Source organism: Plasmodium cynomolgi, chromosome 13 (genome assembly GCF_000321355.1).
Source record: "Plasmodium cynomolgi strain B DNA, chromosome 13, whole genome shotgun sequence".
NCBI classification, from domain to species: Eukaryota; Apicomplexa; class Aconoidasida; order Haemosporida; family Plasmodiidae; genus Plasmodium; species Plasmodium cynomolgi.
The window spans coordinates 1,679,484-1,703,833 of NC_020406.1; the positions used below are offsets into that span (position 1 = coordinate 1,679,484).

Below are 24,350 nucleotides of genomic sequence, written 5' to 3' on the forward strand. Positions count from 1 at the left end.
AGAAAAAAAAAAAAAAAAAAATGCCGCTTCTTTTTAATTTGCTGCTCTGGGTGTGACACAATTCACATATCAACATGAAAGTGCGCCACGTCAAAGTCGATTTCGACGTATTCCTCCAGCGTGATGGGGGAGAGCTTTTTATACTTCCTCTTAACATTATACACATGAAAGTCACTTCTGCAGTGCAGCTTGTAGTTGCTTTTTTCAATTTTCGTCAAGCAACTTGTGCACATGATTACATTTTCGCTGTTTGGCTTGTCACTTAGTTCTTCCCTGCTTTTCTGTTGTGCGGCGTCTGGAGCGTCTTCGCGTTTGCTGCTATTGCAGCTGTTGTGGTTGCCGTTGTCGTCGATAACTTTGTTTTTATCGTTCCTGTTAGTGTTCTTGTTGACCTGGCGGGGGTGGTCACTGCGTACGTCCCCCTCGTTCTTCGCATTTGCAGCGTCGTGATTGGCTTCTTCCTCCCTGCGACTGTTGCCTTTGGCGTTTCCTCTTCTACGATTGCCCTTGCTGCTTGTACCACCGTTTAGGTTGTCGCCTCCCATTTGGCGGTCGTCCTTGCCTTTAGCAGTCCTCCCCATTGCGTCATTCGCATCCACCTTCGCACCAGTCACTGAATTTTCCACATTGCTCCTCTTCTTCTTATTCGAGGTGGCTATCTTAACGTTATTATTCAAAATTTTGCTGGAACAGCTCTTCTTATATTTTTTGGTAAAAGCATCCACACATCTATACACACACGGGTAGCATAAAAATACAATTTTATGCATTTCCGGATTTCTTTCCTTCCTTTCTTTTTCATGTTTATTCTTTTTTGGTTTCGTTTTTACTTTAACGTCATCGCTGTTAGGATCGATTTCTGCCTTTTCATCCTTCTGTTGGCAGATTTCACCTGTTGTGTGTTTTTTTTCTTCCTCGTTCGAAGTGCTGTGTAACGGGTCGTTTATTTCTTTTTTGGAAATACTTTCACTTTTTTCCATTTCATTCGTGTAATTTTGGCTAATTTCGTGACTCGTCTCATCTTCCGCGTCGTTCTCCTGTGCCTCTTTATTCGACTTGGGTGGGGAACTGTCTTCTACAGGAGCATCTTTGTGATCGCTGCTCAGGTGGGTGCTACCTTCATCGTTGTTACAGTCTTCTCTATTGCTTGCATTCTGATCACCAACGTTTTCGTGGCTATACTTCTCCTCCTTCTCCTCCTCTTCACCTTCCCCCCTGGCGCTGTTGCCCGCACTATCCGCAGCAACTGAATCGCCCACCACTTTTGCATTTTCTCCAAATTCTTCCTTCGCTGGTTCGCTGACAGCGTCGTTTTCATTTTCCCCTGTGTTAATTGCACACGTGCCATTTTCTCCTTTCTCATTTTTAGGTAAGTGGACAAATTCATCATGCACATGACTACTTTCAACATCTACATTGTCCTCTCTCTTAACGTTGTTGGTTAATTTTTCTTCTTCTATTATGACATTATTGCTATTAAGAAATTTTATTACGTCATCTTTTATATAATCATCACAGATGATTTGGATTCGCATGAATGCCCGTTGAATGACATCATCATATTCTTTACTTAAAATGTCAAAAACTTTTAGCGCCTGCTTCTTTGCGCTGTCGTCTATGTTTATGCTGTAGCCAATATTTTTTACCATGCCTGTGTTGGGGGTGGCACATTTGGTGGGGGGAATTAACATGGTGTGTGCGCGAGTGGGGGAGGGGGCGGTTAGCAGTGCCTCCCACATGTCTACATGTACATATGTAAACATATATACATATATATATATGTATATATGTGCACATGTGTTCCCCTGTATGGACTTACTTTCTATCATGTTCGTTGAGAGGGGATAACCCGTTTGGGGGTTCACACTCATTTCATGCAGAATCTCAATCATGTCTTTGTAAATTTTCTCCTTCATAATTGACCTCTCTTTGTTGCTTATTTGTAGGGTGCCTATAAAGGAAGGAACAAATTGTTTTGTGAGGGGGAATAACCTTTGGAGGTGCCCCCAATGGCCACGTGATTAAAATGCAAAAGCGAACATGGAGGACAGGTCCCCCTGCTTACCTTTCTCTAAAATCGTTTTGCATATTTCATAGTTGTTGTCCGAGTTGAAGCAAGAATTCAGTTCCGACTTTTTGGCTATTTCTCCCTTCGACACGTTGGTAAAAATTAAGTGTGACTGCAGCACGTCGTCTATGTTGAGTTCGGTTCCTTCGGGGGGGGAGAAGTAAAAAGCATGTGTGCGGAATATACGCGGAATGTAAGCTGGTGAAGTGTGTCAGCCATATGAATATACAATCTGCGAGTAAAGGGAGGCCTTTTTTCTCTTCCCTTTTCATTTTCGTCCCCGTCTTAAAGGCACGGCTTACCATTCCTCCAGTCGATTATCTTGTTCTTGTAACAAGCAATTTCGAACTTTTTCCCCTTGTGTTTATACTTCACTATAGCAACATTTGTGAACTTCACTTGGTTTATCGGCTGAAAGAGTGCCCCCATTGTTACATCATGTTTGGCGATAAGGCGGTGAAGCGCGTTTCACTAGGGATTCCGGGATGTGCGATTTGGTGTGTTGCAGAAGACACCGCGAATTTATACGCGTACGTACGCACGTACGTAAGCACGTACGTATGTATATAATCAGCGCGTCCACTTTCGCACCCCCCCTTCCAGAGTAAGTCACCTTGCACGCAGGCAAATATATCCAGTTGTACACACGTTACAGTGACCCTCTGTCTATGCGTTCATACGCATGCGGAGGTTTCCTCATAAAATCATAAGTTAATTTGTGTCGCAGGGACGAACGCGCAGTAATTAACAAGTACATAAGGAAACCCCTGGGGGGCGGGGATGTCGGTATACTTTTTAAAAGCCGTTTTTTTTTTCTTCTTTTTTGTTTAATATGTAAGTGTATATATGCACGTGAGTATAACCCCGTACGCGCGCATGTAATTACAAATATGTACATCCATATGTACATTCATATGTACGTCCGTATGTACGTCCGTATGTACATCCGTATGTTCACTCATATGTGCTCCCATATGTACATCGATGCGTGCATACCTTTTCTTCTCCTCGTAATGTTCTTTTTTTACGGGAAAAAATATCTCACTTGAAATGTATCATGCCAAATTTTACGTTTTACAGACAAATTTTAATTCATTTCCGCTTTTTTTTTTAATTATAACACCTTCCTTAATTTATCATTCATAAATATGTTTCACAAAAACGCACGATAATTTCATATTTAATTTTTTAGAAATGTTGAGGCACTTGGCCATTTTGTTTTTTTCCGTTTTGTATTGTTTCTTTAATGGATAGTGGTTCGTTTTGCTTTTTTTTTTTTTTTTTTCTCGTGCTCAAGGCGCATATGTATATATGTACCCAATATATGATTATTTAAGCATACATGTCATGCATTTCCTTATGCATTCTCCTCGCCATGCATCAAACGTGTTTTGCGTGCCTACATGCTTTACAAGCATGTATACTCTGTTGCTTCTCCTCTACGTGCGTGATCGTTACTTTGCCTCCTCTTTCGGCGGCAAAATTGAAGAACAAAAAAAAAAAAAAAATCGAGCATGTTAAGCAAATTCAATCTTTCTGCGGCATTTATTTGGCACGCCGCGGGCATCAATACCACGTGTACACATAACTACATGTAATCACTTATATGTATACATATATGCATATAATTTTTTCAAGTTGCGAAAAGAGAGCAGCACTTTTCATTGTTACAGAAATTATGCATTTTTCCAACTGTGTGCACTGGGCGATAGGGGGGAAGGCAGCAAAGTGACTCCTGAGCTACGGATGCGTATTGTAGGTATAGCATATGGCGGGCAAAAAATTAATAAACTGGTGTAAAATAAAGGGGAAAAAAACCTAACTGGAAAAAAAATAACAAAAAAAAGAAAAAAGAAAAAAGAAAAAAAAAAGCATTACACGTATGCTCAGCATTAAGCTAACGGCACTAATTCCCCACGAATCCGCGCTAACTCTTTAAGAATTAATTTTCATAAGAATTATGTGCGCAAAGGGGGGGAATACCCATGAGTGCTGGCGTACGGACACACATGCGCGCATGTAGATACACACTACAGAACAGAGCAACCGCGCAAAGCGTAATTACAACTTAAAAAAATTACCAAGCAGACTTAAAAACTTGTAACACAAATACGTGCAGTCCCATTTTTACCATTCTTCGTATAAACACATCGACACTGGGAATGCAAACAGGAAGGCGGAATGGAAAAAAAGGGGAAAGAAAAAAAAAAATAATAAATAGTGACGAATTTATTCGAAAGTCCCTAAACTGGTGGTAACACATTAAACACAAATTAACATCAAAAGGGGGCGAATAAAATAAGGTAACAAAAACAGGGGGAACACGATAAGCAATGTGTACGGCAACTGATGTGGGCATCTCCCACGTGTAAAGGGGTGGAAGCACGCGCCATAAAAGGAAGTGATAAAAGTGTCCATACTCAATTGGACATTTAACCCATTCACGTATTAACTTAATTCTTACAAAATGAGGAACTCGTGTTTTGCTTCTGCCAATCTGAAAACATTTATTTGTAATATCTGGTTCCGCATCCACACACATTGAGCCATAAACTTTCACCATATTTCGACTGCTTAGCCTGCATGAATAAAGCACATGTCAATATGTACATATGAAAGGGGTTTCCATGGACATACGTACAAAGGGCACAGCGCGTATGTGTGTGTACACATATGGTGCGCTTGGGGTTGCACCCCCATTTTTTTCAGTAGGTATCTGAATAAACCCATTTCGAGCTTAAACAGGTCTGATAATACCATATCGTCTTTCATCCGCATGGCATTCTTCTTCACGTTTAACAGGGGGGGGGGAGAAAAAAAAAAAAAAAAAATTAAGTCAAAAGGATGAGGCAAAATTGTACTGGAGGGCATAAAATGGTGACACAGTCACTGTGCTATACGCCGTTCCTTTTTTTATCTTTGGTAAACACACATTTCATGTTTTTCTCTTAATTGATTTACATTTTCGATGGCTCCATACTTCAGAAGCAATTGATAAGCTAAAAGGGGGGAAATTTTAAGAGGAAGTCGGCGTAAGTGGGGATAAAATAGGTGCAATGTTTACGTGCAACTGGATGGTGTTGGCACATCAGAGGGGTAAATAAAACCGTGTGGTATGTAGAAGTGGACGCATAAAAAGGTGGGCTTATATGTATAGAAGTGTTACAACTGGCTCCCTAATTTTTTAGGTACCTTTCGAGTTATAGCCACATTTGTCCAGGGCAGTTTCGTCAAAATCGTCTTTTATATTTATTCCTAGATCTCCTCCCTTTTTTAATATCGCCTCAATCCAGTCCAGTGGCACCTTGACAAAATGAAAAGAAAAGACGTCATCCTTGTAGAACGCTTCCCCATCTATTTAGCCGCCCCCCACACACTATAGGGGAGCGCAAATATGCAGTTGTGCAGTTGTACATGTGGGCAGATGCCCATATGCAAAGATGCACGTGTGCACTTTTCCCACCTTCTTCTCGCAAGCAATCATCAGAGCGGTCTGGTTGTTCCTACTGAGGGCGTTAATATCCAACCCGCGCCTAGCTAGCAAGTACCCAACGATGGTCTTCTTGTTCAGAAGGATCGCCATTTGCAATAAGGTAAAAACGGGTTCGTTCGGGCTGAGGGGGCACAAAAAAAAAATAGAATTACACAAATATGTGTGTGTACATATACGCTGATGGACGTGCCCCTTCAGGAGGAACTGCATATTCACATGATCAGATATATTTTGTGAGGATCCCCTTTTATAACTACCCTTGTGGAAAATTCCCACCTTTCCTTAAAATTAGCTATTTGCACATTCCAGTACGGCTTCAGCCTTTTTACATCTTCTATGGTCATTCCTACAGATAAATGAATAAGTAAAAAAAAAAAAAGGAATTTAAGGTGGATCCATTAAAATAGGAGAAACAAAAAATGTGTGATGAAAGGCACACTTCTTTGTTCCTTTTCAACCTGATACAGCATCTTCGTTAATGAGTATACTTTCATAGTTAAACATAATTTTTGGAGAAGTAATGGGCAAAAAAAAATAAAAATAAAATAAGCTATCTCTCCTTGTTCAGCAGAAAGGAAATCTCATTAAGGGGAGAAAGAGCGGAAAAAAAAGTGTACGGCTACAGAAAGAAATAGATAGTCGTGAAGCGAAAAATTCGGGTAATATTCCTACTGCTTAAATATTCAGACAATTCATTTGCAGTGGGACAAATGACATTTCTACCCTCTATGGTCAGTGCCTTTCATAACTAAATTTCGAAAGCTACTGTTTGTGGTGTGCATAAATGGGGACAGATACACAGGCATATATCCAAATGTATGTGTGTGGACATTGGAACGCTCTCCAATACATGCATATTTGCACATGCACACGGAGGTAGATAACACAGGAGAGAAGTGGCAAAATAAGGGGAGCTATAATTTTACAACGTAAAGCATTATCTTTAAAGGGACGGGCGTTGCGCTTAGGGGCGGAAATGTAGTGGCACAAAGGCACAGCATGACTTCATTGAAAAATTTTCCGCGTGTAAGGGTTGAAGTACACACGTGTATAGGCATATAAACATGTGCGCAGATGCTTATATACGTGTGTACGTACGCACATGTCTGTGCACAATTAGACAAAAAAAAAGAATGGAGTAAAGCGGGCAATCGGGTGAATTTTTTTTTTTTTTTTTTTTTTCCTTTCACTTTTGTGTGCATTCAAAGGGGCAACGGGAATGAACACTGTTTAGTTGCTCCCTTCGAGTGAATTCACTCCTCATTAGCGTTTTGTGAGTTTCCTTTTTTGTCACCTTTGCTGTCATTTTTGTTGTCATTTTTTTTGCAGCGCATATACGCAACTAAAATTTTCCTCGCCGAAAAGGGAGAAAAAAATTAAAATAGCCGCCACGTACGTCTGCATAATGATAGTCGCGTCTGGTTTGGGATAGGCGCAAAGTACGGTACGTTTAAAAAAATAAATTGTTCAAAATGAAATTTAAAATAAAGAGCAAAACGTGAAAGCGAGATCGAATTGCACTAAACAAACATGTACTTTAACATACAATATTGCCGTTCCACAATTTTGTGCTTTTTTCTTCAGTACGACAGTATTATGCATTTTTTTTTTTTTTTTTACCTTTATAAGACTTTTCAAGTTGTAATTTGACATAGGTTACGACTGGACATGTAAGTTATGTTCCCTGGTGAAAGAATTATCATACGAGTTACACGTTGCGTTGTAACATATACCTCGCAGCGTTTCAAACCATGTGTTCGTTTTGGTGGAGGAGATTGTACAAGGGGAAAAATTTCCGCACACTTTTAACACTTTGGGAAAATCTCATTGCGTGAAGAAAGGGGGTGTTATATCATTACAAGTGTTGATATTTATTTCCTTTTTTCACAATTTTTGAAAAAAAAAAAAAAAAAAACACTTTTCTGAGTTCGTTGTGTGTGTGTGCCTTTCTTCATTTGCTCCCCCCTTTTTTGGTAATTTCCTCTCCGTGAAGAAAACGCGTAAACATAGGAATGTTCATTTCTTTACACATAAATGAGCACACGCGTTATAGGGACACGCCCCACTGATATAGACCAACTGTTAGCAATGCGCGATTTAAAAATATATTCAGCCACGTCCGGTGGGTAAATCTCTGTATGTGCATGTCTTCACATCCACCCATTAATCACTTAGCTGAACGGTTTTCCATTTTATGATCAATTTTGCATTTACCATTAAATGGGGGGGAAGCATCATAATTTTCGGTTGGGAAAAGGAAGAAATGCATCACCTTAAATTATTTTTGAAACATTTCAGGTTTTTACATCCTCGATTTAGACACCCCCATCCATGTGAGGGGTGTATGTACTTATGATAATACCCCCGAGGAATAATCGTCTTTCCCTATGTAGCGCCACTGTTCCGTCTACACGGGGGGTCGGCATTATCAACCATTTTACGCATGGGCATGTGTGTATACGCACATATGAGCATATTTGCACGAATGCATAACTTTCCATTTTAGCGGTTGGTTTTCACGCAAAGGTAAACATCTCGCACATTTTGTGAAAATCAAGAATTTAAGGGGGAAAAAAAAAAATTAGTAAATTACTCCCTAGCTACTGTCACTTAACTGTTTCGTTATGTTCGCGTATGACATATGTGCAAGGGGCGTAAAAAACGTAAAAGGAAACGTAATGATACGCAATGAGGAGATGTTAAACGAAATGGCGCAATCAAACGGCGCGTTCATGCCATGCGCACATAAGAACGCAGATATGCATGGGGAACTTGCCACACCATTAATGGTGACGCGCTTGAACATGTAACATATTTGTCAGTTCTGTTCGTATTGCTTTTTAAGCACTTCCTTCCTGGAAGGAAAAGAAAAAACTCTCAAGTAAAAAAAGTAAGTTAATTAAAAAAGGCTGAAATGCTGACATGCTTACATGCTGATATGCTTAAGATGCGCAGATTTTTGCAATAAACCGATGGAAACACTGGCAGGCACAAAAAAGGCACATACCTGAGAGCATATACATGCCAGCGTGCATATCTCACACGGCACGTATGCACAGAATGAGGGAAGCATATTTCTCATCGCAATTCTTTGCTGACACGCGTACAAAATGTATGAACGAGAACGTACACTTTTAACCTTTTTGCAATGTTTTAGATTTTTATTTTGTTAGTCGATCATGGAAGCAATATTTCGTTTTTTTCATACAAGAACAAGTTTATGTATACAATTTTATTTTTTACTTTATCCCTAGCACAATTTTCTTTTTTTCACATATGAGATTACGTTTTAATGTTTTTTTTTTTTTCCCCCGCCTCATTCTTCCCCTTTTTTTCATACAATGTGATTAAGAAGCACTATGTATAACGATACAAAGGGAAACAAAAAAACGTGCACAAAAGAACTCTTCAGTTTGTTCTAGATGAGTATTTATGAAGTGTATTTCGAAAAGAGGAAGAACGTAAACCGTATGTTATGAAACAAGCTAAAGTGGAAGAGAAAGGCGAAGAAGCGAAAAAAAAAAAAAAAGAAAAGAAAGAAAGAAATATTAAAACCTTCCTATTTTTTTTTTTTTTGCAAACCTGTACAATCCTTGATGTCACACACAATAGCAAATATGTCCATAGCATATTTCTTTTTTTGTCGTTTTTTTTCTGTTGAATAATGTGTCATGTATAAATTTACAAATAGGAAACCAAAAATATACGTTGAGTTCAAATAAAATAAAAAAAGATATATTAGACTTTTACAACACCTTGAGTCTTTTGAAGTCAGATAAGTACTTAAAAGACAACATCAAAAAAATAAATTTATACACCAAATTTAGGAAGCGATTGTACAAAGATAGGTTAAGCGTTTACGCAAATATCAGCATTAAGGAGAAAAGCGAAGATGTACCTGTTAAAGTTGTAGTTAAAGAAAAGGAAAGTAAAGAGGGGGAGGAGGAGGACAAAAATGGGAGCACCGGTGGTACCAGCATAACAGATCACCAAGAAATTTTCACCAACTTTTTAAATTTCAATAAAAATAACTTTTTTTGTGTAGACGAATTAGGACTTGACGTAAACATTCCTCTGTTAAAAAATAGCAACTTAGGGGCAAACATTGTGTACCAACTTCCAAAGGTGGTGTACATAAATGCATACGCAAATGCATACAACACGATTATCAAGGGGGAGTTCAACACGATCGATATTTTAAAAAGGGTGAGTTTTTTCCAATTCTTTGACAATTTTTATGTGAATGCAAATTACGACTTCAAAAATGAGAAGGCACTTGTAAATTTGGAGAGCAAGCTGTACGAATACTACAATAAATACGGTGACAACATAAGCTTTAACAACAAAATAATAATTGAGCGCAACAACAAGAATGACTACGAGGGCTCGGTATGCCTCTCCCTGAAGTACAACAACAACGTTTTTACGCCCATTTTTAATTTCAAGGACAAGTAATGCTTTGCGCGCAATTGGGCCCACGCGCGACGAATTGTGCGCGCTCGTGTGTATATGCTTGTGCATTATCCTTGTGCATTATCCTTGCGCAATATGCTTGTGCATTATCCTTGTGCAATATGCTTGTGCAATATGCTTGTGCAATATCCATGTGCATATTTTTACATAGCCACACATGTAACCTTTCGCCTGCGCCCCCCTTTCAGATCCTACGAGTACATATACGACAACCTCAGCCCCAACAGGAAGTTCAGCGTGAAGATCGACAAAGACAGGAACGTCCACGTCAACTTCTTATCCTTTGACAAGGTGAATGACTCGAATAAATACTTTTTATTTTTTAACTTCGTATTTTCAAATCCCATGCAGTCAATAATAACGTTAAAGCGCGAATTTATTTTTTAAAATATTTGCCAAGCGGGCATGTATTACGCGACTGTATACACAAACCGTTCATTTGAGTTTGCAAGCATGTAACTGAGGAAGTTTTACGAGGCGCCCCAATAGGAAGCAAGACAATTTATGCAGGTATATAACATGGGCACAAATGTGCACATACAAGTCTGTGTACTCTTCCAGGCCCATAACGGAAGAATCGTACGTTGGCTCAAAAGAGTGAGAAAAAAAAAAAAAGCACTACAAACTGTTATTTCTTTTTTTTTTAATGACCCACTGTTACGCACACAGATGTGCAAATAAGCATATGAGTGTGCGCGCGTTTGTGCCGACCCCCCTCCCCCATTTTTCCTTTTAAACAAACAAGTGTGCACACTGTATATATGTATACACATGCAAAGATCAGCTTAGCGAATTAAAAAGCCCTCCACCTTTACAATTTATGGACCTTCTTTTGCTCCATCTATGTTTGTGTTAAATGTGTTAATTTTTGAAGGAATGCAAGTGTGATTTTACTTATACATTTAGGCTACTCCTTTTTCGTTTTTTTTTTTTTCCCTCTCTCTCCCTCTATATATATACACAGCTGTTGTGTCTCTCGTCCACCTTACGAGTAACGATTTATTCCAAGTTGTACCAACAAAATGACAATTTATATGAATCTCTTGAGTTCCTTTTTTTTAATTTTTTTATATTTCATTTTTTAGTTCACATTTTCAACAGCGCTTTAGCGCATATCTACGGGTACGTTGCATTGGGGGGTGAGCGCACATACATATATACATGCACACGTATATGCAAAATATGCCTATGTGCACTCGCATTTTATATAATGCCCTGCGAAAGTGTCACCTTTCACGAATACATTTTACACCATCAACACTTTTGGGTTACACGTGTATACTATCACACCTATGTGCCTTTTTTTTTTTTTTTTGCAAAAGTGCACTTCCAATGACATGTACAACTGGGGGGGGGGCGCGCATTTGTGGCATTTTTTCCTAGATTTAATTATTTCACAAAAAAGAGAAAAAAAATATAATCTTTCTTTAATTTGAAAATTAAAATCAGTGCACAATAAATTATGCAGCTGTGTTATGTGTTTAACAAATTCTTAGAGTATCTCACATTAATACATATACATACGCACACACATGTGCATACACAAGTTATTCCTTTCGAGTTGATATATATATTAAGAAGCTTTGGAAATTTTCATAAAAATCATTTGGCATGGGTATTAAAAATTGAAAAGAAAAGTTTAAACAAAAATAGGGTGACCCCTGGGGAAAAAGGGGGCGCATGGAGCTGCACACCCCAGACGCGTCGGCCTTGCGCGCGTATGGTATATGGGTGCGCATAGAGGGGTGCGCATAGAGGGGTGCGCATAGAGGGGTGCACACAGGGGTAGGACGCATATATATTATGTGCATGTGTATGCACAAATGCTCTTCCGCGTGAACAAGTACTCGACCTTCGGTTCGCTTAAATTGGCTCCTGCAGTTCGAGGGGCTTGCCCTTGTTGATCTGCCCCCATCCAATCAAACGCCAGTGCTTGTCGACTCTCCTGCTTAGGGCTATTTTGTCCCCAATTTTTGTACACACCGGGCCGGTTAATTCCAACTTGGCTAGCTCAGATTTAATACCTGTAACTCTGCACCCGATGGAAGTGGAACCAATATTAATCATTAAGAATTCTCCATTTTTTAATTTTGCCACCTTTGTATTTTTTTCTCCATCCTGAGATTTCACCCCTAATAGTCTTCTCAGCAAATAGTAAGAAATTTCGATTTCTGCAAAACAGTCTGGTAATTTATTTAAATGCCCAATAACCTGACCAACCAATCGATCAGCTCTCGTTAAAATGGGATCAATTCGTGTCCCAACTCCAATTAGTCCACCAGGGACGGCATATTTTAAATTATTATTTTCTGCAAACATGGACAATATTTGCGATATGATAGGTCTGCATGTAATTTCTCCTTTTTCGTCTTTCGAAATAATACCGGGTCGAATTTCGATTTTATCCCCTACTTTTAACACACCATGTAGAATACTTCCTCCCGCAACCCCGCCTTGTAATGTTTCAATATCTTCTCCGGGTTTGTTAACATCGAATGATCGAATAACAATCATGTGTGGGGATGATATGAAGTCCCTCTTTGGTATACTTATCTGTGTAACTATGTACTCACATACTACATCGATGTTGTACTTTAAAACGGCACTGATAGGGATGATGGGTGCACTATCAGCAGCTGTACCAGAAACGAAGTTTCTAATTTCTTCCTGCTGCTTTAAGGCTTGTTCTTCCTTAATTAATTCTACCTTATTTTGTAAAATTAAAATATGTTTTAATCTCATAATTTCAACGGCAGCTAAATGTTCAGATGTCTGCGGTTGTGGACACGACTCATTCCCTGCAACCAGTAAGAGAGCTGCATCCATAACTGCTGCACCGTTTAACATGGTTGCCATTAAAATATCATGTCCTGGGCAATCAACAAAGGAGACGTGTCTTAATAGTTTCATTTTATGTTGACAATTTTCACGAGGACATATTGGATCATCTTCTTTGCTACTTTCGTAAGATTTGTAACATTCTGGGGGTAAACAATCCGGATTGGTACATTTATATATTTTTGCATTCGCATACCCCAATTTTATGGTAATATTTCTTTCCTTCTCGTGCTTGAATCTGACTGTGTGCACCCCCGATATAGCATGAACAAGTGTTGACTTTCCATGGGCCACATGCCCTATCGTGCCAAGGTTGATTGTGGCTTGCCTGCTTATAACATCTTCGCTTAGGGGCGTTAACTTCGTTACGTCTAGCGTTTCTAAGTTTTGCTCGGCCAATTTATCCTTCTCATTAATATTCATTTTAGGTTCGTAAACGGGGGAAACGAGAAAAAGGAGAAAAACGAGGAAAACGAGAAAAACGTGGTAAACGAGAAAAACGTGGAAAACGAGGAAAACGAGGAAAAAGAAGAAAACGTGGGAAAAGAGGAAAACGTGGAAAAAGAGGACACTGTGGGCGAGCGGCTGTACGGCACGTACGTTGCAATTGGGTAGTTTTTTCCAAAATCGGTCAACAGGTGCACAAAAATAAAAACAGGTAGCTGCGCGCAGTGTGAAGGGGACTGGTGGACGAAGCAAATATATGGTTATTAAAATCAGATTGATGTTAAACAAATTTGCACAAATGATAAGAAGCTATAGCTCATATTTTTAAATGTTGAACAGATAATCTTTCGTATTTATATATATGCGTGGGTATACGACATAATAACAAAGCTTCGGCTGCGCCCCCCGGGGAGTTCCTTTACTTAATTCTAGCCTGCGTGCCTCGCGCGCGTTTCTTCACTTTTGAATGGGCGTGGAAATAAAACGAGAGCTTCTTCCTCCTGAATATATCTATGTACGTACATACATGCTTACCTTTCGCGCGCGATAATTTCGACGCGTTTGCTTGTAATATTGAGCTGGCGCAGCAAAGGGGGTATATAAGCATGAACGTATGTAAGCCTGAAGGCACGTACACATAAAATGCATGCGCGCACGAGCGTGTATATGAGCAAACTTCTCCTATATATGTAATTATGACGCGCGTCACATGAGTGATAATTCTCAGTACAAAGGACGTTTCTGCATACACGTATGCATGGATGTATATACGCACGTGTATGTAGGCATTCAAAACATTCGTGGGGTTAACAAAATTATATATAATATGTACGTTCTTGGTAGTGTTATAACAATACAGTAATTATATAACTTGGCATTGGTAGAAATATGATTTTTTTTTTTTTTTTTTTTTTTTTCTTTTTTTCCTTTAATGGAGAAAATTCTTGAATTATTAATTTACTCTCATCTACTTTTTTCCCTTTAAAAAAAAAAAAAAAAAAGAAATTGTTGCTCTATTGCTTGGATGGATGTTTTTTTAAAAAAAAATAAATTACTCTTATTTTCTCGTTCGCGTGGGTGTACGGGTGAGGCCCCGTGCTCCAAGGCGCATATGCGGGTGGTATTATATACATATAAGTGACACGTACATACGTGCATACATATAATACGTAATAATACGAGGCGCGTGCGATAACACCGTGCATAGTCCACCATGCCGTTCGTACGAACGGCCACTTGATACACGACGAGCCTTCCTCCCTTCCTCCGGCTTACTTTTTTTTTCACGCATCCTTCCTTCCACTATGTATATAATACCACTATAGCACGTGTACCATGCTCAAGTTAAGGTCCTGTATATTTACGTCGTTTTGCAGTAACCCTTTAAAATTTATCATGTAAAATTTATTTTTTTTTTTTTTCGTACACGCTAGAGTGACAATTTGCTTCAATATACGAATTTCCAAATTGCCAAATTGCCGAATAGTGGATTTCTTCGATTTTTAATGGCGCAGGGGCTGCAGCAATTTTTTCACGTATTGCTCATCAGGCAGCATTGCACATACGCAGCTTATAGAGGCAACAGGAGAAGGGACATACGTGCTTGTATAGTATACGCATAGACCTATTTATATACCTAGGCATATGTATGAATGTATACACTCTTCGATCGCGAGGGGGGCAAAAGCTTAAGTCATTTTATTTTACACCATTTGTGCGCCTATTTTGTGCTCCAATTCGTTCACCATTTTTTGTGGTTACTATTTATTTGTTCATTCGTTGGTTTATTCCGGTTATATTATTTTTTTTTTTTTCCCTTTCCATTTTTCTGCATTTACTTTTTGCGCTTTACTTTTGCGTTTTTTATCCCAAAAATTGAAAGCGCCAAATTTAGTTTCATACGAAACACAGAAGGAAAGAAACTACTGAATTTTTTTTTTTTTTCCGAAAATTTGATATAACGACTTTTCCCTTACCGTTCTACATTAATGGGAATACAATTTCCGCTTTGTTTGTTTGTTTCCCCCTTTTTAAACATGCCTGTTCTGCCATAAAATCAAGTTGATATCTGATCTGTAAAAAATATTGCCCATTAAGTTGGCCCATTATACATTACATAATGTACACACGGAAGTGCCCACTTAGTACACACAAAAATTCAGCTGTTACACCCTTTTGCACATCCAAAGGTATGTCCAGCCAAGGGGGAGAGCCTGAAGGGCACACAAGGAGGCGCGCACATGCTTGGCAACATTGCAGCAAAAAAGTAGAATAAAATAAAAATAAAATAAAAACAAAAACAAAAACAAAAACAAAACAAAAACAAAAACAAAACAAAACAAAACAAAACAAAACAAAACAAAACAAAACAAAACAAAACAAAAACAAAACAAAACAAAAACGTGGTAACGTCTTTGTTTAGTTTTTTTTACAATTTCTGCATATGGCAAAGTGCTATCAGACGGGGAATGCATATAGTTGTACCCTGTCCATACGTAACAGCGGGAAGGAATGAACAAAACTGTTCTGATGGATACGCAAGTATCGCAAAAAAAAAAAAGGTGCCCCATGGATAATTCCCCCAAAGCGCGCAGACAGATACATATGATGTGTGTGTATGCACGCTGTTCTGCCTCTCCCCCGACAGCACATTACCGTTGCTGCAAAATTGCCATAAACATAGAAATAATTTTACACTACCTTTTTCGCAACTGCAAAAAAAGGAGGCTCATATCAGCAAATTTTATATTTCGCGAAAGTGTGCCATCACTATGAAATACTTTGACGAAGCTACAACATAATGCGTTTTTTTTTTTTTTTCCCTTTTTCCTTCCACAGTCCTGATTTTACAATAAAACCTTTTCGTACTTCCACCGAAAGAGAAAGCATCTCCATAATGTGGAACGTCCTCCTGCGTAACTCTGAAATGATGAGTTCCTCGAATAAAAATAAAAAACGCCTTGCCATTTTTCGATTGTTATAAATTTTTTCAAACGTGCTTACGTGCGAAAGGCACCCCACTGCGTAACGATGAACGCAGGAAATAGATCAAAGTGAAGGACCACAAAATAGGGGAGGAAAAAAAGTCCATTTTTATCTCCACATGTGAAGCATCGCAAGGCGCATTTGTTCCGGTTCCTAACGATTGAGAGATAAGTAGCAAGGGGACGATACTTTGCTTTTCCTGTTGCTTCTCCATTTGCTTCTCTTTTTTTTTTCCACGTTTTTACAAAATGAATAAAATAGCAAAAGTAAACAATTTCATTTGCAACAGTGTTCCTTTTCGAGATATGATTCTCTCAGCTATGAAGGTGAGGAGAAAGGTGCCTTCCCTAGACGAAAAATTGGGTCAAAACAGAATTTTTTTTTTATCTAACTTACATTGTGCAAATAAGAAGCACACGTTGGAAAACTGCACATTCTCAATATTTTTAAATGACAACATTTTAATTGGTAATAAAGCAGTGTTGAGTAAAGAAGCCTCACCTGAAGACACCTCCAAACAAACGCTGCTTTTTTGGAATAGAAGCCCAGGCGCTAGATACCCCAAAAAGGTATGCATCATTTTTGCCCCATTAGGCTCTCCCCAATTTTTGTTATGCTAAAGTTAAACATCTTTTGTACGATTTTTCACGCCCCCACGTTTTTATAACTTTTTTTTTTTTCTTTACTTTTACATACCGGCTTCTTCCCATCACGCCTCTTTTTCAAATGTCCCCGTTGGCAACCCACCGCCCCCTTCTACTTCTCTTAGGCGAACAATGGAGCCCGTCCAGACTGCCGTTCGGTAAGGAAAATTAGGAAGAGATTAAAAACGGGCAAGTAGACATTTCTATAAAAGAAACTCAGAGGTTTATGAGTGACGTAGCAACGCGAAATAGTTAGCTAGTGAGGCATCCCACCATTTGCAGCACCGAATTGGTATGTCATTTGGTGGAGTCATCCCAATTGTGATATAAATTCCCGCATTTTTTAATGTTGCTTGGGGAGGGGGTGCACGAACGTACGAATTGTTTACATACGCATGCACACCTGTACTGGCAGGGAACTGCGACGTAAGTCCTATGGTGAACTCTTCCCAGCTGCCAAAAAAAAGGGGGCACGTCAAATTAGAATATAATTTTTTTTGCATATACATTCATTTATTCTGCTTCCGTACCACCGAATAGTTTTTCATCGAACCTTAGTTTGTCACATGGCAATGACGCTGATCGTGTTTTATTGAAATCCCCACAGCGCATTTTGAGCCAAAAAAAAAAAAAAAATTATTTCCAAATTGTTGGAGTAACCTTTTCCAAATTTGCACAAAAGAGGTAGCAAACAAACTAACTGGTGATGCAAACTTCTTTTTGCAACTTTGCAGTAAACCCCAATTTGTTAACACACCTTTGAGTGCGCGTAAATAATGTTTTCCTATTTTCTCCCTTTTTTTTTTTTTTTTTTGGAGATTTCCCCAACGTACTAACAAAAAAGGCTTACACACGGAAATGCATGAGTCGCGTCCGCACAAGGGACTCGAATTCAGTGCTGAGTTGTTTTTGCATTAAAGTAAAAGTGAAGCTATTCCTGAAAGAAGCACTATTTTCTTTGTTAATAAAGAGATCGTCTTTATGGAAAAGCGCAAATGGGTATGGGGGGGATGTACTTCTGGGAGCACGCCTAACCATCACATAGGACACCACTGGGAAGGACATTAAAATTTTTAAAAATTCATAGACAGAGTTCTTTAAAGAAAGGATATTCACAAAAACACAGGGGAGTGTCCTATTCAATTTTTCTCGTGCTTATTTGTGGTTTCATGAACGGTGCGAAGTGTTCCATGTGTAACATTCTGCGGCCGTTCCACGCATTAGCTGGAGAGCACGGAAAGAAAACAAACAAACAGCCAAGTTGCGAAGTAAAATTCAAAATTCAAAACTGAAAATTCAAAAAATAAAAAATAAAAAAGCATACACAGGAAGGGGAAAAATTAAAGCGTAAAAAATGAAGTACAAAAAAGATACATTCACTTTTGGAATGGGAAAAAAAAAAAAAAAAAAAATTATTTGTATGGGTATGCAAAAGGGGCATCCCGCCTGACGGGTAGTAAACTTCCTAAGGGAGACAAACGAATAGTTAAAAAGAGCAAACATACCATCCCGCATGGCACTGCCCCTCTCCAAGGTAGAAGCACACATGCGATAATGTCCCAGTTTAATTGCTTGAATAGTACAACATGCTAAGAAGCGTTGAGCAGGGAGGACGGACTGACTACTCCAGTCGCTTGTAGAGCAAATAGTTCTTTTTGTAGTGACCCTTGTAGCGTGTCTTTATGAGGAAAACATAATCATCACGCATTTCCTTAAAGTACTTTTTAATTTCCGCTTTGTATATACTGATAAGTTTGGCAGTCAATTTGGAATTGGGCCCCTTGTCGTTTGGGATTTTATGGTCATCATTTGCGAGTGAAAATAAATCTAACTTCATCTGAGCAATCATTTTTGATAGTTCTTTTTTCTTTGCCTCGAAAAAACTGTTAATGACGCTAACCATAGGTAGTCTTTCCAACTGGGTAAGGGCATAAGCTTTGACAGTAGGATCGTAATCATTGAGCACATAATCCGTTCGTGTGATTTTTTTATTCTCCTTGTGTAGTAACGCTTCGAAGTGAATATCGGAGAGTAACCCACTTCTTGGCATTAATTTCATTAAATTTTTCATCTGTTCGTGTATGCCCGATATTACTGCATTGTAAATGATTACATTTTTAAAGCAGGCCCCGTACAGTCGAGTATATTCCATAATATAAGAAGCCATTCCTTGGAGGGCGTGGTAGATATTAATAAAGGAAACATATTTGTCACAAACAGTTTTGAATGCGAAAAAGGTGTAGTTTCTCTTTATTTGGTACATAAATTCAAAAATCCATGTAAGTTTTTCAAAAAGGGGGTCTGGATTTTTCTGGATTTCGTTAAATAGTTTGTTGACTAATTTTTTGCTTTTGTAAGACAATCCATTTTGAAGCAAATATAATTTGGATTTCACAGTTTTCAGGACCATTTTAGTATCCTGTGATGAATCCAAATCATCATATATCAAAGATTCGAGGTGACAATTGATAGACTCTTCCATGTATTTTGTAAATTTCTCTTCATACGCAACAGGGTCTTCTCCTCCCATAAGTTCCATGATTTCTTTTTTTTTGAGAAAATCTTCCAAAGTTTTAGGATTTAATAAACAAAAATTGACATTTTCTAAAGTATGTACATCATTTTGTACCAACTTGTAATCATCTGCGAGGGTTATATAATCTAAACTGGGTTGATATTTTAGCAAATCATTTTCAATTTCGTACAACCTGATATGATACGTACCAATGGAACCAATCACATTTCCTAATCTAGTTTTATTGTCTGGTAATTCGAAATCGAATAATCCGAAAATTTTCAGGCATTCCATATTATGATCTAAGATTTTGTTCGTAAAGGCTTCCTTTTCTTGACCCCTCTCTAATTCTTTTCGTAAGCTTTCCATGGAGTCGAAGAAGAAGACACTGTTTGGGCAGGTGTGAAGAACGCTCTTTTGGTAAGGTTCATATTTATGATATATTTCTAAATCTTTCATGAATTTTTCCTTGTTTGCCATTTTTGTAGGAATATAGGTAACCAATGATATATCCTTTTTCATCGGTTTGAGTCCTGATTTAAATGGGTTTAAATTGCTGAGGAATTCTGTGAATCCACCCCGAATGCGGGTATCTGTGTAATCATTTTTTATAAAATCTACTTCTTCATTAGACTTGCTTTCATCCACGTCGGATTCTGCCAACATTTTTAATCGTTCTTCCTTTCTCTTCTCCTTAATCTCTTTATGTTCCTCATCCAAGACTTTTTCTTCTTCTTCCTTCATTTTTATGTATTCATTTTTCAAAGTGTCCATTTCTTTAGTCAACTTTTCCATGGGGTGATTAATTGCAAATTCATACATTTCCTTTTCGAACGCTTTGTTGCCAATACTGGATGACATTCCATTGTCATAGGCCGAATATTCTGAACGTGAGCTGCCTCCAGATTTGTGTCCTGATTTGCTTGACTTGCTCGATTTTCCGTCGGAAGAGCTGGTGTCGGATTCTCCGGAGTTCGATTTGGGCTTGCTCTTTTTATTTTCTTCGTTCTTGTTGGCCATGAAGCCCCAATCTCCGTAGGACTCTGCGGGGGGGGGGGAAGCGACGAATTGTAAAAATGGAGGAGTGACGAATTGTAAAAATGAGGCAGTGACGAATTGTATAAACGGGACTGCGACGAATTGTAAAAATGGGGAAACGTTTGCGAAGACGGGGAGTCACCCGCGAAGCTGTTCTAAGGGAGAAAAACCCGAACTCGTCGACATCGGCCCTCCTCGCCAGAAGAACCAGTCGAACTTGACGCACACGAACGGTATGCTCATTGATTCTTTCTTTCAATTACCTTTTGCCGATCCGGTAGAGGACGCATCTCCGTTCACACTACCCGTTTCTTTGATGGCTTCACTTTCCATGAAGGATATATCTGACACATTTTTCGTCCACGTGTTTAAAAAATTTGCATCCTCTAACTTCATCCACGAATTGATATCATCCACGTTAAACTCTTCGGCCTCCTTGTGGTTGTCTATTTTCCTTTCCCCATTTATGGGTATTCCAGAGGAAACATTTTGGTAGAGTGCGTAAAAAAGCACCAGCAGGGAACTTGCATAAATTATCATCTTTTTCAAACCGCGGAGTGATTACTTTTTTTGGAGAATTTGTGTTATGCGGATGGCATGGAGGGGTGTACCTTTTTGTGTGTACCTTTTTTCGTGCGCGTGGGAGTGCACATGTAGGTGCGTTTATGCTGCGCAAAGTCTAAAGAATAAAGATTAGTCCCAATTGACAGTGTCGCAGGTGGTCGCAATTCAGCTGCACTTGTCGCAAGGGGCCATGGCACCCGAAAATTGGGTTAAACACAAAATCGTAGAAAAGACCAAGTGGATGAAGGGAAAAGTTAAAGCGGAAATCAATCAAAAACAAAATAAAAATGTTGGGAATGTCTGTAACCAATCTGTTCTAAAAAATCACACACATGAATGAATTATTTAGAAGAATAATTCTTTCATAAAAATTGCACAATTTTTTAAATGTTACANNTGAACAATATATATATTTTATTATTTTTTTTTATTTCATTTAAATTATTTTGACGAAAAGAGCACATGTTAACAATTTGTGGCAATTTTATTTTATTTTTTTTAACTTTTCGAAACATACGCACGTATTTTTACACGTGAGCGTTGCATAACGGCACATTTTAACCGTGCATGTGATTGCTGGTTTGTTATGACATCGCGTTTCTGCTTTTCAGTGCATTTCGCACGTGGCACAGCGTTCGTTTGGTAATTTGCCATTTCGCCACTTTGCCATTATGTGAAACATTTCTCCTTTTTTCGTTTTTAAATGTGAAAATTCCCATGGCCATATTTTTAAAGCACCCTAGACAGAAAAGCGCAAACGACTCGGTCTGCTTCGCATAGACAACACTGCTTTTGTCGGCGTTTTTTTTTTTTCCTTTGCAAAGCAAATTGCCATATTGTTGGATCGTCATGGAAACGTGTTCGCGCATGTGCACATTTACGCATTTACTCATTTAAACATGTACACATTTAAGCATTCTATAACAATCTTTTTTTTTTTTTCTTTTTTGTTCGTGTCTACATTCTGGTGCTGCGCAGTGCATGCATCTTTCGCAAACAGAAAAAAATGTTCCCCCTGTAAATTATAACTTTATCACACAGAGTCGAAATGGAAGAATTTTTTTTTTTTCAAAAGTGGGAAGATTTTTCTTTTTTCTATTTGCAACAAATTATGTAAAGTTAATTTTTAAAATGGCCAGTGCCAACTGTGAATGCACCAACAAATGGCATAAGCATATGGCATAATCAGCATGTTGTGATAAAAGGAAGTTATCTTTAAAAGCGTTCACGCTGCCTGTGGATTACACTCGCTGTGCGAACATCCCCGATGGCACATTAACTCCGTTTCACTCTTCCGTAACGTTGGCAGTGGCGCAGCTTGCCTTACATTCTTGCCGCGGGGCGGAAAATGTACCAATTGGGCCAAAGGAAAAAAAAGAAAAAAAACAAAAAAAACAAAAAAAGAAAAAAAAAACAAAAAAAAACAAAAAAAACAAAAAAAACAAAAAACAAAGAACAAAAAAACAACAAAACAACAAAAAAAAAAACAAATAACATCCAAACGCTGATGTATGCATATATGCACACATATTTGCCTCCACCAGTTGGCGCAGAATGATAAATGCTCTTTACCAAATTAACTGCCGACGCGTCGTAACTGCGCTTCGGAAAACTTGTGTGAACATTTACTGAAGTGCTCGTCTTAGCAACGTTCTCGCAACTGTTTGTTGCGCGGTCAACTTGGGGGAGGAAACATTTACCAATAGACGAAGTTAAAAATGAAATATATATTTATATGCACATTACACACACGTGTATGTGCCCCTTAATCGCATAAATGAATTTCTTTTTTTTTATCAAAAAGGGGTTATTTTATGTGAGGAAATAAAAATTGGTGGACCAGGAACACGTAGCAGTATGTTTGTACCATCCGCATCTTCCAGTTGCCATTTCATTATTGATGAACAGATCGCTGTTTAAGAAGCTGTTCACCTTTGTGCACATGGCAGCGATGTCCCCTTGTTGGGATTTTTCTTTTTTCTTTAAAAGGCGAAGCGAAAAAAAAGGGTGACTAACCCATTTGGGAAAAATGGTACATAGCCACGTATGCATAAATCACAGTAATTGTGAAAAAAAGAAAGAAAAAAAAGAATAAACTCAGCCATACACATCAGCATGTGCATTCGCATTCGCATTCGCAACTTTTACTGAGTTAAATCATCCTATTTTTTCATTTCGCTGTGTAATCACATCATCTTATGTAAAAATGGAAACAAGGGAATGGAACACTCTGTAGCGCTGGTTTATCTCGCTGCTCCTTTTTCAAGTTCGCAGAAAATAATTCACAATTGTGCAGAATGGCAAATTGTGTGCACATGCATTATTAATGCCGTATGTTATATGCCAGCTGTGGAGGTAATTTTTTTTTTTTTCTTCTTTGAGAAGGCTTACTTGTGTTATAGTTTCTGATATATGTACACATGTCCTATATTTTTTTTCACTGTGTGTGTAGGTCTTTTTGCCATATATAAAATGAACTTTTGAGGCTTGTCGAACTGGGTGGGATGATACCGTAACAAACGAAGAAAAACAAAAAAGGGAAAGCCCACCGAACGGGCTATTCTCATAACCCCTATCTACATTTTAGAGCAACGTTTTATTTATTTTTATTTTGGTGTGTTTTTTTTTTCTGCTTTTCTCCCTTTCTCTCTTTCTTCCTCTCTTTCCCTCTATTTTATATGGGAAAAAGGCATTCCCTTCTTCGCTTAGCTTAACTTCTTCCGTTTGCTATTTTTTTTTTTTTGCAAAGTTGCAATAAATGGGTGTTCGTTTTTTAGCCCTGCTCCTAGGCACAACTCAGGGGTGCGAAAGAGAGGAGCAACATTCGATTCTATCACTGAATAAATTATTTCGTGGGGGCAAAAGTGGAAAAAAGTAGAAACAGTGTTTTGTGCCCCTAAGGATGGGCAACACAAATTGACGCTTACGCAATGCCTTAGCATATCAGCATGCCCAGAATTTTTTTTTGCATTGTATTTTTGCAGCATACATTTTAAGCGCATTCGTACGTATACCTACATGTGCGTAGATACGTAACACACATGGTGCGTGCGTATAGGGATACATGTTTGCATACGAAGTGCATTTTATGTGCATACATACGGGAGTAAGGGAGAATGGACTGTGTACAAAGCTCCTTTTCTCCTTTGTTCTTTTGCCATTTCGCCATTTTGCTATTTTATTTTTTGGAAAAAATTCAAGTTTTCTTTTTCACGGCCCTCAACCGTCCCTATGCTGAAGTACACGATGAGAAAAAAATAAAGAAAGCCAACATTTGTTACCCCT

General features: G+C 38.4%; 6 protein-coding genes across 6 annotated transcripts; 2 read left to right on the forward strand and 4 right to left on the reverse strand.

Moving 5' to 3' along the window:
- Positions 1-62: 62 nt before the first annotated feature.
- PCYB_134580 (hypothetical protein) lies at positions 63-2,497 on the reverse strand (the record flags this gene model as incomplete). The annotated part of the gene is made up of 4 exons (XM_004224483.1): positions 63-1,651; positions 1,820-1,951; positions 2,066-2,212; positions 2,371-2,497. 4 exons carry the CDS (start codon positions 2,495-2,497, stop codon positions 63-65), a joined length of 1,995 nt encoding a protein of 664 aa, XP_004224531.1.
- Positions 2,498-4,981: 2,484 nt separating this feature from the next.
- Positions 4,982-6,409, reverse strand: PCYB_134590 (hypothetical protein; the record flags this gene model as incomplete). Its single annotated transcript, XM_004224484.1, has 5 exons — positions 6,020-6,409; positions 5,838-5,907; positions 5,532-5,682; positions 5,261-5,372; positions 4,982-5,067 (listed from the first exon to the last, which is right to left on the reverse strand). The coding sequence occupies exons 1-5, from the start codon at positions 6,063-6,065 to the stop codon at positions 4,982-4,984; spliced, it is 465 nt and encodes a 154-aa protein (XP_004224532.1). The 5' UTR covers positions 6,066-6,409.
- Positions 6,410-8,983: 2,574 nt separating this feature from the next.
- PCYB_134600 (hypothetical protein) lies at positions 8,984-10,421 on the forward strand (the record flags this gene model as incomplete). Its single annotated transcript, XM_004224485.1, has 3 exons — positions 8,984-9,029; positions 9,253-10,012; positions 10,223-10,421. The coding sequence occupies 3 exons, from the start codon at positions 8,984-8,986 to the stop codon at positions 10,419-10,421; spliced, it is 1,005 nt and encodes a 334-aa protein (XP_004224533.1).
- Positions 10,422-11,960: 1,539 nt separating this feature from the next.
- On the reverse strand, positions 11,961-12,944 carry PCYB_134610 (eukaryotic translation initiation factor 2 gamma subunit; the record flags this gene model as incomplete). Its single annotated transcript, XM_004224486.1, has 1 exon — positions 11,961-12,944. A coding segment is annotated over one exon (984 nt), but the record flags the coding sequence as incomplete, so codon positions are not given.
- Positions 12,945-16,319: 3,375 nt separating this feature from the next.
- On the forward strand, positions 16,320-17,399 carry PCYB_134620 (hypothetical protein). Its single transcript, XM_004224487.1, has 2 exons — positions 16,320-16,873; positions 17,074-17,399. Exons 1-2 carry the CDS (start codon positions 16,553-16,555, stop codon positions 17,143-17,145), a joined length of 393 nt encoding a protein of 130 aa, XP_004224535.1. The 5' UTR covers positions 16,320-16,552; the 3' UTR covers positions 17,146-17,399.
- Positions 17,400-18,569: 1,170 nt separating this feature from the next.
- Positions 18,570-21,041, reverse strand: PCYB_134630 (rhoptry-associated protein 1; the record flags this gene model as incomplete). Its single annotated transcript, XM_004224488.1, has 2 exons — positions 18,570-20,506; positions 20,765-21,041. The coding sequence occupies 2 exons, from the start codon at positions 21,039-21,041 to the stop codon at positions 18,570-18,572; spliced, it is 2,214 nt and encodes a 737-aa protein (XP_004224536.1).
- Between the last annotated feature and the right edge of the window lie 3,309 nt (positions 21,042-24,350).

Bases quoted from the DNA above. Each gene is read 5' to 3' on its own strand.
- PCYB_134620 (XM_004224487.1), top strand. From the start codon at position 16,553: ATGAATAAAATAGCAAAAGTAAACAATTTCATTTGCAACAGTGTTCCT. The intron at 16,874-17,073 runs GTATGCATCATT...TACTTCTCTTAG, and splicing joins GCGCTAGATACCCCAAAAAG to GCGAACAATGGAGCCCGTCC.